The following is a 14755-nucleotide window of genomic DNA, read 5'->3' on the forward strand; positions in this document are numbered from 1 at the left end:
ATATATAAATGTACTATGGATTGTAATAATTGTAAGGTGCTATAACAGGAGTATTTTATTTATATAGCGAGTCCCTAAATAAATGTTACATGCTCGTTAATTGTAAGCTCGATGCGGTTATACTGTCAACGTTGTCATCCACGTGAACCAATGTAAACTGGAATAACATCTAAAGAAAACCCGTTACAATGTAGGGATTATGTTGTCTAGGGTGGGCGATGCGAATTCGTTTTAATATCTAAGCCGATGTTAGCTTTCAGTGTACGACACAATTTTAATGGATACAGAGAAGAAGGGGGAGGGAAGGAAAATCATAATATATAAATATATTTAAAAGAACAACAAAATTTAAATAAGCTATTCTATTAATGTATAATATATTGAAAGATATAATGATTATGCTATCTGAAGTTTATAAATTATTATCTATAATGACTGTTATACTACGTTTAATAGACTTGCCTAGAGCCTATCTGACCTAAGGACCAAAGGCACAATCACACACGCGCATCAAAATAAAATAATATGCTCCCATGTATTGTCGTCACATTTGGTACATAATTCATTACGAATACCGCGACACTGGTGCTTCAACGCTATCAACGATGTTTCACGATTTATCTTCCGAGGGGAAAAATATTTTGTACGTATTTCATTTTATATAGATGTGGAGCTATAAGTGGTCATATTACGTGGCATACAAACGTTATGTTCCATGAGCAATAGCAATATACTTTGTATTATTTTACGTTACCGACAAATGTAATACGAAAATATTGTTCTAAACACATGTAATATCTGCGCCACTTATCATTGAAGCATTGACGTGCCAGGGTCGATGATGCTTTATATCTCTCTTAAGGGATGATGCTTTATATCTCTCTTAAGGGATGATGCTTTATATCTCACATACTTTTGTACAAGTTAATTTTTGTGGACAACATAATACGTCAAGCAGTCAAGCATATATTCTCCCTATACTAATTACATATGTCCCTCCTCAATACTATAATGGCATTAAGCTGTCACTATATACAATAGCATTGCATGGCGTTAAGGTATCAAAAAAGAGACTATAATTTACTATACTATTATGTGAGAGAACTATCAGCGGCATAATAAATAAAATGTTGCATCAGAATTACAATGTCCTCTACAATGGAAAGATAAGGAAAGAGGACACCTATTTCATTCTTTCATTTTATATTTGGACATTCGATAAATAACCAATCAATCACTATCTATTTTTTCGCATCTATCGTGTATATTTTTCTTTTATCTGATTTAACATTTTTTATTGTTTTCAAATATTCTGTTATTTAATTACATTAAAAAAAAAGAAAACTAGTATATTTCGGATATGAACTAAGCAGGATAATTTTACGTAAGTATACATTCTTCATATTATAAACTTTTTTTTGTAAATAAAGAAAAATACTGCGTAAATCTTCTAGTCGATACGTTACAGGGAAAGGATGTGGGAAAGTAAGTATGTTTTTTTTCCATTTACATAAGTAATTTTATTTAATGAAAAAAATCCAAATTCACAATCAAATTGTTCCGTTTTTACGTTGTAATCTAAACAATATTATCGGATTTTATCGAAACAAAAATTATACAAATTAATTTGCACATTTTCGCCTTTGCTAATATCAAATAATATCGAAATGCAGCACACTGTAATCTCCTTTTATAACGAAGGATATGCATTGAATAATTGCACTAATTACATAACAAAACGCATGTCCTAAGAATTAAATGTGGCACGCGTTACGTGTTGTACTGAATAGCTATATTACTAACAACGTATGTGTTAACCGATTGAAACAATAATAAAAGAACGCCAAGACGGGAAAGTTACAGAGAACTTATTCCTTCTCATGCATCTTTTATTAATTTAATATTTAATTTATTATTTTAGCAATTTACTAGTAAGTTCTAAAATCTCATCAAAATTTGACATGTCTAATTGTACGTTACTTCGCTTCCTGAAAGATAATTTTTAACGAGAGACATTCCAACATATAAAAAGAGTACTTATTGAGTGATATATAGTGATATTTCATTTTCTGAGTTAATAATATATGTATATGTATATTTCACAAATTGGCAGATAATACAAGACATAAAAAAGAAATATACAAAGAAAAACAATTATATAAAGGTGGTATGCATATTGATTATGTACAAACGTAGATCTGATTAATCTGACGCGTACGCAAAATTTAACTCCATATGCTAAATATTTGTAATTTCCCTATTTGAAAGAATTTACGCTCCTATAAAAATTTACAAATATTAAAAACAACTATTCAAACTGGAACACGATGTTACCCATAAACTGACGATTTATTTGTAGATACATACAGTGAGATGAGCTACTCGACAGAAGGAAACTTTGACGTGTAATTGTATTTTTCAAACGAATAGATGTCCCCATATATGTTCTCGTGATGTATCTTTTTTATTATTAAACTGCAGGTCATCAGATCTGCAAGGAGAATGATATATATCACATGCTGAATGAGCACTATTCAGTTTATTGCTTATACTAAAATAAACTAAATAAAAAAAAATAAAGAGAAAAATAGACTAAGCTTTTTAACTGCTATTGTATATAAAACAAGTGTAGAAAAGCTAAAAAATAAAAAAATTATAATATAACATAAATATATAGAATATATATATAATTTGAAAGAATATATAAAAACTTACATTGTCAACATCATCTTCATCATCATCGCTAATTTCATCCCCAAATTCGATGTCTTCATCGAATCCGTCTTCCACAAAGGTTACTGTATCGTTGATACGCACTAAGAAAACATTTTATGTTAGAAAATATATAAAATAGAAATTTTTTTAGATAAAAAAATTGTTTTACAACTTATAAAATAATTTACAAGATTAAGAATTTAACCAAAAATTAGGAGAGGTCTACTAAACTACACTTCGCAATTTCCATTGCAAAATGTACTAGAATACTTACCAGTTTCTGGGAATTCGCCATAAGTCTTCAAGTTACGTGCTTCGTCAGACGTGTACTTCAATATAACATCTGCCTTAGCATCCTGGTAGTCTCGCAGTCCGATCAGTATGATATCTCCTTGATTAATCCACACCTTCTTCCGCAGTTTGCCTCGGATGTGGCACAATCGTTTGACCCCGTCGAAACACATGGCCTCTAACCTACCATTGCCCAGCATTTTTGTCACTTGAGCGTATTCTGCGCAAAACAAACATCGAGTAAGTCACCGACACTCATTCCCGAGAGAACGTCGCGTCATTCGCACCATGTTTCACTCTCACCTTGTCCATCTTCCTTGAACACCAGTTCTCTCTTCTCAGTCTCGTTCTCATTCTTTCCTCTTCTCCTATTTTTACCTCCCTTTCCTGCGAACAAAGCCTTGCGTGATAATGTTCTCAGCGAGTCGTGCGAAAGGGTGAAAATACTTGAGACTCGAGTCACCTCGAGGATGACGTTGACGCAAATTAGGTTAAGTTAACAAACTTAACCACATTAGTGGGACAAAACGCAATAATTGAAAAATCGAGAATTCAAGACGCGGGATAGAATCGAGGTTGCATTTACCTTTATTCTTTGGCATGATGCTCTAGCACGATTTTTCTCAACGACGAAGATACAAATAATTCGACGAAAAGTGACAATGCGGTGGTACGCTTCGAAGATCCTTGCGAGTTGTGGCAGAGTGTAGAGCTGCTACAGAGATAGTCGATTGCGGACTGTGAGATGTCAGCCTAAAATGAAACTGCTCTTCGTTTCTTCAGTTTTGATATCTAGACGATAAATATTCTCGTAATTTTCAATTAACAAATCGGTGGAAGAAAATGGGCATGTAACGAGAAAAAATTTACGGAAAATTTCGATTAACAACAAAATTGACTCGAGAACCGTACACTTCCGGCTTGCCCAAGGTTCACGGATGTTACGACATAAATTCCGCAATTTCCAAATCGTTGGATACGTCCATTCTTCTTAACATTAGACTATACTAAACTGATTAAAACTGTCTAAAGAGTACTGTCTAAAGAGAGATTGAGTGATGGAAGCTTCTAGAAGACGAAAATTGGGATTGAAATGTAAAAGAAATTTATTTAAATGCCTCTTACATTTCGTTTCCTAGAAACTTCGTTTACGATTTTATTGTTGTTTTTCCCTACATTCGACTTTTATACTCCGATTTTTATTTTCGTCACGGATTGCTCTCTTATTTAGAAATCTCCGAGATATAATAATATCTTGTCGCTGACGGATGTAGTGGTAGATAGCTCTTTATAATTACATTGTTCTTTATAATTACATTGCGTCGCGCTTTCTGCACTCAAAATAAAATGGATATATACAATTAGACATTAGAGAGAAAAAGAGGAAGAATGATAAGTCCATTGCGCACTCTTTCCATAGAGTACTAGCTACAGAGAAAATGTATATCTCTTAATTTAGCGATTAATCTTAAAAGTTGAGATAATTAAGGATAAATAATTAATGTTTACAATATTTTACGACTAAAACACTCGTATTTTACATTTTTTAATAAATGTACGACAGGAAAAGAACTTGATACAATTATACACGGTCGCTCCATTGTGAAAGGTTATCTAACCAATAAATAGATATTCCAAATTGTGATTGGATAAGTTGTTATGTTATCCAAAGTGACAGTTAATATTATTAAGAGATCGGTGTGTTACAATGCGCGTACACTTTGTTACCTACGAGATCCTTTACAATCGAATCTCTTGTGTAATGGCGTTGCAAAACCAAATAGTGTACAAAATCATTGTCACTTGTACATAGCAAAAAGATTCAAATCCAAAAAGAAGGCTGCTAATATTGTAATTAATATAATTTATTTCTTTTCCTTAATATGACCTATTTAACGTCTTCCACTTATTTGTCTCTTCGGTAAGCTTTTAAACACAGATGAATATATTCTCTCTGAAAATATATTGCAGAAGAAAGATGAGAATGAGGATTCTGACGAGGAGAAAGAGAAAGACGAGGAGGAAGCTCTCATAGGTTCAAAAGTTATCAAAGTAAGGGTACCTTCTATTCGATTGGATACCATTTCCAAAGCTGGATTTGGAATTTCTCGCAAGTATGTCTAATTTTACTTTATGTACTATATTTGTACAAATATAACATATTGCTTTATAATTTATATTTTTATTTAAATCTTATTTACTTCACATTTTTCTTAGTAAAATTGATGAAGCCTTTTATGCAAGCAAAATTCGTACAAATGGAAATAAAACATTAAAGAAATCTAAAGAGGTAAGTTTACTATTTTTGGAATAAAACTGAAACCTACTGATATAGTCGTAGTAAAATTATAATTATCTTTATATCTTGTACATAATTATACATGTAGAATAATTGTAACAGATGGAAATAGGAGATGAAATCGATTTAATTTTACATCGAAGTGTGGATAATCCTGAACTGCTAGTTATAAACAGAATTGTGATATTATCAATGGATCCTGTAAATGACGGTATACAAATGAAATTATCTGTAGATAAAAACTTACTAATTGAAGATTATGAGGATTCATATTTATAATTTAAAGTTGAACTTTTTTGCATGTCAATATTAAAATTGCATATTGTACATAATAAAGATATTAATATTATATTTAAATAATTCTTAGTAATTTAATAATTTATCCTTGACCTATTTATATGTATTACATAATATATTTATGTATGGGAATATAAAAGGAGAAATTCGAAAATAAGAAATACATTAAAATTGTAGAACACACTAACATATATGTTATTTTATTCTGTAATTTCTTTTATTTTGTCAGAGATTGGCTGCTGAATTGCTCCTACTTCTTGCAACAAATCTTGTTTAGATTCAAAGTATTCTTTATACCACATAATATGTCCAATTTTCTCTTGAACTGTCAAGTATGGATTCTTTGAAAGTCCAGTGCACACTAATTCCATAAAATGACGAATTGGTCCTGCTTTAGGACACCATCCCTTCAGATTACGTTCCATAAAGACATGTTCTGAGAAATGAACATTTTGCTCTTCTTCCATTCCTGAAATATATAAAAATAATTAAACTCAGTTATTCCAAGTGCCAAAAGAACATAATATATAAGCACGTGTAGTAGAAACCTTGCTCATTGTCAATAGGGAATTTCCATAATTTTCCTTGCTCCGTCCATAGAATTAGTTCTTGAAAAACATTAGCAGGTGGATGAGTTGTCAATGATTTTAATTCTCTTTGTTCTAATGCCGCCCATGTTTTCAATTCCGGTATATTTGGTGAAGGGGCATTCATATTTTCAAAAATGTTAGTAGGCTTTCCATTCCACAAATTGATATTTTCGAATCTATCATATAATCAATTAAAAATTATACGTTAAATATATATTTAAAATATATTAAAATATCTAAATATATTAGATTATAATATAATATAATAAATAAATAATATCATATAATTTGTATAAATGAATAGATTTAATCTCTATAATATAATAATAATTAATATTATATTTCTTGTAATACCTGGCACGAGGCGTTCTTTCACGTTTAGTATCCTGTAACATCTCTTTAGATGGTGTAACACTTCGTAATAACTTTCTTGATATACTATCTTCAATTGCTTTCTTTATTGGTTGCTTATTATATTCGTCTAGCAGGTTTTGTATTATAGACTTTTTTTCTAAATGTTTTGTTTGTCCTTGGGAATTTTTTTGCACATCATATTTTGACAATTGTTTAACATTTTTACTATTAAATAAAATTATATCATAAAAATATTTTTAAAAAAACTTATGAAATTACAAGTAATGTATATGTGTAAACATATACATATTACTATATGTAATATATATAATTTATTGTACTCAATGATGCAACAATACATTTACATACGTGCTTTCTTGTATTTTTTTCAATGCTTTTACTCTAGATGCAAGAATTTTTTCAAGCAAGTCTGATGTTGTTTTGGTTTTATCTCCACCAAGCGTGTTAGCCACATCTTCTGCCGCATTTACTATTTTCTTTTCTACAAAAAAAAAAAATAATTAAACACATCAGGCAAGATGTAAACCTGCACAAAGATAGAATTATCAATAGATAAAGTTACCAAAAGATTCATGTTTTTTATTTGATATTTCCTTCTTCTTTTTAGGCTGCATAGCAACATCAATAGTTTTCTGCATCTTTCTTGTCTAAAAAAGTAATAACAGATATCTTCATTAAAGTATATACTAGCTTACATTTGTCTCTGAAAAATATCTCATTATATATTACTTTTAAATGTATATCAACATTTTACTTTAAAATATAACACAATTTAGCACACATTATTATTATTTAAATACTCAGTTTGATTTCTGTGTTCTGAAATGCAATAATTTAAAAAAAATTATTTTTAAATATTAGAACATTTTCAAAAAAGAAAATGTTTTTATTATTTTTTTTAAAGTAAGAACTTTTATTGTTAGTATCTCTGTATGTTTACTAAAAATAGAGTAAAATAATAGAGATTCCTAATAGAAATGAAATAATATATTCTGGATTTAACATAATTAAAAATAGATATCATTACATAAAAATTTCATAATTTACTTGTAGCATGTTCTTCAAGAAGTTTTCCAAATCATATTTGTTATCTGATGTTGCACTTGCAGAACTTGCACTTTTAACATGCGTTGTCTTTGGTTTTATTTTTTCAGAATCAGAATCAGAATCTGATGAATCTGATGATGATGAAGATGAAGAGCACAATCTCGTGGAAATATTTATCCATTGAAATAATATTCCGCTTGAGGATCTTATATTACATCTGTGAAATATATTTCTTGATATAATAAAAAAATTATCAATTAATAGATAGTATTTTATACAGAATAATACAAGTCTAATAAAAACATTAATCAATAATAATATAATAAATCACTTTATACAGCATAACTATATGTATGTGCATAAAAAAATAAAGATCTAGTTTAATTATAAAATTTTAAATGAGAGAGAGAGAGAGAGAGAGAGAGAGAGAGAGAGAGAGAGAGAGATGCAAACTATGTAGATAAAATATAAATTGAAAAATATACTAAACAACTCATTTTTTATACCCTTGAAGATATATAATCGTGTTTATATAATATTTCATTATTTTATTCTCATTATATATATATATATAATAAAAATTCTATACATTAAGCCATAGAAAACTTTCTCGACAGACATCTTAATATACAACATTTTCAACTATCTATTAATTTCAATATAGTGCAAATGTACTTACTTTGATAATATGTATAAGGGCAACATATTTGCAAATATTTTACAACTCAATTTTACCACACTGAGAAATGAGCACAAGATAGCACTTGAAAGAGTCTCTTATTCAGGAACAAGTAATTGTATAGAGGCCGTAGAATCTAATAAGAAAAAATTAAATCGAGTTGACAGTCGCATGTTAATAGTAGCGACAATAATGCATTATATGTCAAATACTTACATACAAAGATTAATAACAAATGTAATTACAAAATTAAAAGATTAAAAATAAGAAATCCTAACCTAAAGAAAATAGTTTGAAAGCGATCATTTCGGCGATGTTATCATTTATCACATGGCCTGCGCCATATTGGGAATAGATACTAGCACCTCTGAATCTGAACTTAGGAGGCATTACATTCTCTTCTGCCCTATCGTCGGTAAAAGAATTTATTAGAGTGTAGTTTCTAACAATTAATGAATTTAAATATAAAAATGATGAAATCGCCTTGCATCATTTGTAAAAAAAAATATAGCAAATCAATTTAAAAGTGTAAAAATTATTAATAATATTAATTAAAAGTTATCTCAATTCACCAGTGATTCATATATATTTAAGTAGTTTTGCTCCTAAGTTCAGATAGTGCTAGTATCTAAGGCCTAATTTTCAATATGGCGACGCCCATACAATGATGAATGATCTCATTCTCACCTTTTGACTCTGGTTTCGATATGGTTAATATCTTTGCGCTACTTTCGTAGCATTATTGATGCGGTATAGTAATTTAATGAATTTTATATCTGGTTAAAATCGACTCCGATGACGGAATCGGGGCGAATCAAGGATGACGAAGACAGTTTAGTGAATCGCAACGCAATGCAATCAATGTCGGTGATTGTTAACATGGAATTACAAAGCGTCATCCGTTATCGTACTTGTCGCCTTCGGTCGTATTTATCACAATTGCCACGTATGTGCTCGTAAACTTGTAATTGCTAGTAGCTGCAATCATGTCATCGAGTAACGCCGAGCAGAGTATCGCACCGCCACCAAATAAAAAGCTGATGGTACGTTTATCTCGTGCAATATCATTTCTTTCGCTTCGTACAGCATGATGAAATTAAAATAATATAATAAAACTTATATAACAAGATTTATATTTGCTTCGTATGGATTATATATATAATTCTCTTTAGTTTGATATCTGCTGTATTTCATGTATCAAATTTGTTTTTTTCTTATCTTATTTTCGTCTTTTTCTTCAAAATATATGCATGTATATATATATATTTTGTATTTATCTTAAATATAAAACGTACAGAGTACAGATAAGTAGGAATAAGCAAATTTTAGATTTAAATATTTTATTATTTAACCATGGTATAAAATTAAAATTGAAAAACAAGAATGTCTTGCTTGTCTGTTGAAAGACTTAACGTCTTATTTTATATAGGATGATTTATTATGGATGACACTATATGGAAGAGAAATTGATTTATTATGATGAAATCTATGTTGTCTAAAACATGGAATCAAGCCTTTTATGGAAAGTTTCATTTTCGAAGATTCATTTAAAATTGTAATTATACCTGTCCTCTCTTTTTGAATAATTTTCTTTGAAGCTGACATATCCATGAGTATAAATAAAATAAATATTCAGATAAATATTTATTTAACTGTAAAAAATACATGTAATATTACAGAAACGATTGTTAGCACAAATTTCAGATACTTATACTAAAAAAAATTATATTAATCATTAAAAAAAATTAATGTAGAAATCTGTAATTATATGAATTTAACATAAAAAAATATCAAGTTGAGAGTGATAATATTTCATGACTTAAACTTCTTGCATTTAGTCTGAAATGAGATGGTTCCTTTTTGAAAAAAACACAACAAGCACATTAAATCTTTTGAAATTTCAAATTACATTCTGTTTCTTCAGGAAATTATTTCCAAATAATAAAATTGTGGAAACGTTTGAATTTGAATATATTCTATAAAATTTTGGAAATTTTTTTAGATTTGTGCAAATGTGTCAGAGCAAGCACATCACGTATCCAGAGCCAAGCGGGGACAAGCTATAGGCAGTATTCGTGGTTTTCGAGGTTGCACAGTATGGCTAACTGGTCTCTCTGGTGCTGGCAAGACCTCCATCTCGTTTCAAATGGAAGCGATTTTGGTGAATCATGGTATTCCTGCCTATGGCCTAGACGGCGACAATGTTAGGAGTGGTCTAAATCGCAATCTAACTTTCAGCAAGCAAGATAGAAAAGAAAATATTAGAAGAGTAGCTGAAGTAGCAAAACTCTTCGCCGACAGCGGACAGATATGTCTCTGCAGCTTTGTGTCACCTTTTGAAGAAGATAGACAGATGGCAAGGCAGATTCATAAAGAAGCTGACTTGCCCTTCTTCGAGATATTTGTAGATACACCCTTGCAAATTTGTGAAGCTCGCGACACTAAAGGCCTTTACAAGAAAGCGCGGCAGGGTACCATTAAAGGTTTCACCGGCATCGATCAAATGTACGAGAGACCCACGAAACCTGATTTAATTGTAAAGACCGAGAATTGCACTCCTGAGGAGTCTGCTTCGACTGTAATTGAGCTTTTAGAGAAGCACCACATTATTCCACCGTTTGCAAAACCATCAGATCTGATCAAAGAGCTCTTTGTTCCGGATTCTAAGCTAGCTTCTGCGAAAATGGAAGCAGAAACTCTACAATACGTGGAGATTAATGAACTCGACGTGCAATGGCTGCAAGTTTTAGCAGAAGGATGGGCGACACCATTAACAGGTTTTATGAGGGAACATCAATACCTTCAGGTATGCTTGAAGCAACCTTAAAACATGATTGCATCCCGCATATGATGTGTTATCTGGAAATTAAGTGATGCGATTTTATCTATCAACTTAATCATTAAATCATCATAATTTCTCTTCTTTAAGGCTCAACACTTGCGGTGTTTGCTCGAAGATGGCAAAGAAGTGAACCAATCGGTGCCAATTGTCCTTGCAATAAGCACGATTGATAAGAATCGTTTAGAAAATTCTCTTGCTGTGACCTTGAGGCACAAACAGAAAACTTTGGCCATCCTACGAAGACCAGAATTTTATTTCCATCGAAAAGAGGAGCGTTGCAGTTGGCAGTTCGGCACTAACAACTTAGGTCATCCCTATGTCAGGATGATTTATGATTCCGGCGACTGGTTGATGGGTGGCGACCTCGAAGTGTTGGAGCGGATCAAATGGCATGACGGACTCGACAAATACAGACTCACGCCAAATGAGATACGTGCCAGATGTCGAAAAATGAAAGCTGATGCAGTATTTGCGTTCCAGCTACGAAACCCCATTCACAATGGTCATGCGCTTCTTATGCAAGTATGTCACTTATTCAAAGCAAATCGTTTTCCTTCATATAACAAAATATAAATGAAAATCACCTTGTTTATCGCATAAGGATACAAAAAGACTGTTGTTGGAGGAGCGTGGTTTCAAAAATCCTGTGCTGCTGCTTCATCCGCTAGGTGGCTGGACGAAAGAAGACGATGTATCCCTATACACCAGGATCCTGCAGCATAAGGCAGTTCTAGACGAGGGTGTGCTGGATACTAATTCTACGTTACTAGCCATCTTTCCCAGCCCGATGATGTATGCTGGACCGATTGAGGTGAAAATTGTAACTACCTTAATGAGTTTTAGCTTTAGTTGTAATTTGACTTTTAATTTCAGCCGTTTTGCTAATAAAACTTTGACTTTGTCTCTGTTGTAATCCCGTGCATCTTTCACTGTACTTACTATGAATATATAACATAAATGAAATAAACACAATTGTTTTTATGCAGGTGCAATGGCACGCAAAGGCTAGGATGAACGCTGGCGCCAATTTTTACATCGTAGGTAGGGATCCTGCGGGTATACCACACCCAAACAAAGATGCCACGCCTGACGGCAATTTGTATGATCCCACTCATGGCGCCAGAGTACTCTCCATGGCCCGAGGTCTTCATAATCTCGAGATCATTCCATTTAAAGTGGCCGCTTATGATACACGGAATGGTAAGATGACATTCTTCGAACCTGAGCGAAAGCAAGATTTTGAGTTTATTTCAGGAACAAAGATGCGAGGTGAGTTTTATGATATTCTATAATACATAAGTTTTAATATTCTATAAAATATATATGAACAATATAAGTAAAATAATTAGTGAAAGATAAATACTAAAAGCAAAATTAAGCAAAACAGACACACATTAATAATGAAATAATATAAAAATAAAGATAGGCACAAGGTACAGCAAGGTAAAAGCGAAGATAAAACAGAAATTTAAAATATAAATTTTACGCCTGATCTTCATCTTTATTTCATATGATTAACATTATAGAATTTATCCTACAAATTATCTCAATATGTTTTCGTTATATTTTTTTTCAAGATGTTTTAAAAAATTGAAAAATTGTATATAATATTGAAACTTTTGAAATTTAAAATTTTGTACGTATGATTCAACATTAATTATTTTATTTGCAGGATTAGCAGAGACAGGCCAGAATCCTCCGGATGGTTTCATGGCACCTAAAGCATGGCAAGTACTTGTGCAATACTACCAAAATTTAGACAAAAATTAAAATTTGAACTTTAACGAGTGTTAAAAGTTTGATCTTCAGACAATTTTTAATGAATTTTGACAAATCTTAATTTGAAGTTTGACTACTGACATATTTAAAAAAGTATGAGAGAAAAAGAGAAAGAAGTACCGTTTTTCCTTTCTCCTCTATCAAAGATTTGATAAATTTGAAAAATCATTTCAGAAGTAACTTAAAAAAGAAACTCAGATTAAAGATATGCGGTTAATTCAGAACAGCTTGTACAAAGAAAAATCGATTTTTTGTAAAGAAAATCACGATTATAAAACTAAGTTATATTTAGGCAGATACAATTCGTTTATCTGATTCTCATGTTTATCAGAGCATTAATATATTATTTTATTTTAAAACTAATATCAGACTATTCGTTGAAAATCAATTTGAACGTGCATTATTCTACAAGTGCATGCTAAAGATCTCAAGTTTTTTAATAACAAAAATATAATATATTATAATTGATAAAATACCTAATGCGCATATAGCATTCTTAGCAAAATGTACATTGAATATTTTATCGACCAAAATATTTATATTACTTTTGCACTTAGATATCTTTATATATAGCTTCTTTATAACGGAATTGGCAATTGAATTTGCAATACAATTCTTTCGCGATCAACAATAAAACAATGAGAGATAAAAGAATTTTATCTTTTCTCGAGACGAGAGGAACATTCCGATTCTACTTAGAAAGAATTTTCAGATGCATACAATCATTGGAATAAGCATAAGCGCAAAAAAACTTGATATTTTGAAGTAGAGATATTAATTCAAATAAATGTGTAAGTTACATTGAAATTTAAATAAACTTTATGTCAAACGTTACACATTTAAATTTCATGCAGCACAGAATCTTTAGCTACATTACAACACGTTGCAATTTTGTGAAAACATTGTAAAAAGAAACATTGCAAAATTACGAGACCCATAGCAATTGTGGCAACAAAAAAATTGTCAAGTCTAATTTTGATTTATTAAGAAGCAAGTACATGCGGTACTGAAAAAAATGCACTAACAAATACAATAATAGCCATTGACATAACTAAAATAAAATCATATGCATTTACTTATCTAATAAATGTATGTACTTTTCTGATTAATTCCAAATAATTTTTCCATGACTTAAATTTGTTTCTCAATATATATATACTGATATATATGACAACATATACTGCAATTGCGATTATATTTGATTTATTATAACGTAACATTTACAGTTACATTGCTACTTTTATTAAATTAATTTTTATATTAGAAGATATATAAAAGATTTTTTTGAATCTCTACGTTTTTTTTCAAGTTTATCCGTTTAAATTACTAATACCGAATGTATAATATCATTAGATATTTCTAACACAATCATTAATATACAATATGTGCATCGAAATTATGATGATAGCAGACGTTTCTAAATTCTAACGTTACGATCATCTAATTAACAGACTACGCAACTGCATTATACATAATATTGCAATCTTGCAATGAAATATTTCTATAGTGTTTTTGCAATCTTTCTGTGCTGTACGAAGTATATTCTTTCGGATGCATCATCCGAAATATTCACAATAATCTTCTATTGTATATAAAATTTTATTTTATACAAATAAAGTACGAAAAGTCTGATATTTTCTATATAAATACATAGAGAATAAATGTATATAATAAAAAAAAATATATATATGTATAATAGTATTTCTCATAAAAAGATATTGTTTAAATAGTACTCCTATCACGCCAGTACGTTATTTTTTGTCTATCTTATGTCTTGTTAATTATAATTGAAATAATTTTAAACTCTTAATTAATGACAAAACTGGATATATTTATATAAT

At 30.4% G+C, this 14755-nt stretch overlaps 4 protein-coding genes across 5 annotated transcripts; 2 read left to right on the forward strand and 2 right to left on the reverse strand.

The window, feature by feature from the left end:
- Positions 1-1523: 1523 nt before the first annotated feature.
- LOC108751453 (eukaryotic translation initiation factor 1A, X-chromosomal) lies at positions 1524-3871 on the reverse strand. Its single transcript, XM_018491663.1, has 5 exons — positions 3593-3871; positions 3310-3393; positions 2990-3226; positions 2716-2816; positions 1524-2491 (listed from the first exon to the last, which is right to left on the reverse strand). Exons 1-5 carry the CDS (start codon positions 3606-3608, stop codon positions 2486-2488), a joined length of 444 nt encoding a protein of 147 aa, XP_018347165.1. The 5' UTR covers positions 3609-3871; the 3' UTR covers positions 1524-2485.
- Positions 3872-4295: 424 nt separating this feature from the next.
- Positions 4296-5584, forward strand: LOC108751452. 2 transcript variants are annotated; one of them, XM_018491662.1, is made up of 5 exons: positions 4296-4447; positions 4571-4857; positions 4978-5120; positions 5224-5296; positions 5408-5584. In XM_018491662.1, the coding sequence occupies exons 2-5, from the start codon at positions 4666-4668 to the stop codon at positions 5582-5584; spliced, it is 585 nt and encodes a 194-aa protein (XP_018347164.1). In that variant the 5' UTR covers positions 4296-4447; positions 4571-4665. The 2 variants fall into 2 exon arrangements, with proteins under 2 accessions (XP_018347164.1, XP_018347163.1); XM_018491661.1 differs by having other exon boundaries at positions 4296-4857.
- Positions 5585-5764: 180 nt separating this feature from the next.
- On the reverse strand, positions 5765-8648 carry LOC108751451 (28S ribosomal protein S31, mitochondrial). The gene is made up of 8 exons (XM_018491659.1): positions 8572-8648; positions 8294-8429; positions 7615-7831; positions 7130-7214; positions 6916-7048; positions 6547-6771; positions 6151-6368; positions 5765-6071 (listed from the first exon to the last, which is right to left on the reverse strand). Exons 2-8 carry the CDS (start codon positions 8317-8319, stop codon positions 5803-5805), a joined length of 1173 nt encoding a protein of 390 aa, XP_018347161.1. The 5' UTR covers positions 8320-8429; positions 8572-8648; the 3' UTR covers positions 5765-5802.
- A 302-nt stretch (positions 8649-8950) lies between these two features.
- Positions 8951-13241, forward strand: LOC108751329 (bifunctional 3'-phosphoadenosine 5'-phosphosulfate synthase-like). The gene is made up of 6 exons (XM_018491434.1): positions 8951-9336; positions 10296-11099; positions 11223-11657; positions 11737-11946; positions 12122-12404; positions 12808-13241. Exons 1-6 carry the CDS (start codon positions 9280-9282, stop codon positions 12903-12905), a joined length of 1887 nt encoding a protein of 628 aa, XP_018346936.1. The 5' UTR covers positions 8951-9279; the 3' UTR covers positions 12906-13241.
- The last annotated feature ends 1514 nt before the right edge of the window (positions 13242-14755 follow it).

Source organism: Trachymyrmex septentrionalis, unplaced genomic scaffold (assembly GCF_001594115.1).
Source record: "Trachymyrmex septentrionalis isolate Tsep2-gDNA-1 unplaced genomic scaffold, Tsep1.0 scaffold44, whole genome shotgun sequence".
In the NCBI taxonomy this organism is placed as follows: domain Eukaryota; kingdom Metazoa; phylum Arthropoda; class Insecta; order Hymenoptera; family Formicidae; genus Trachymyrmex; species Trachymyrmex septentrionalis.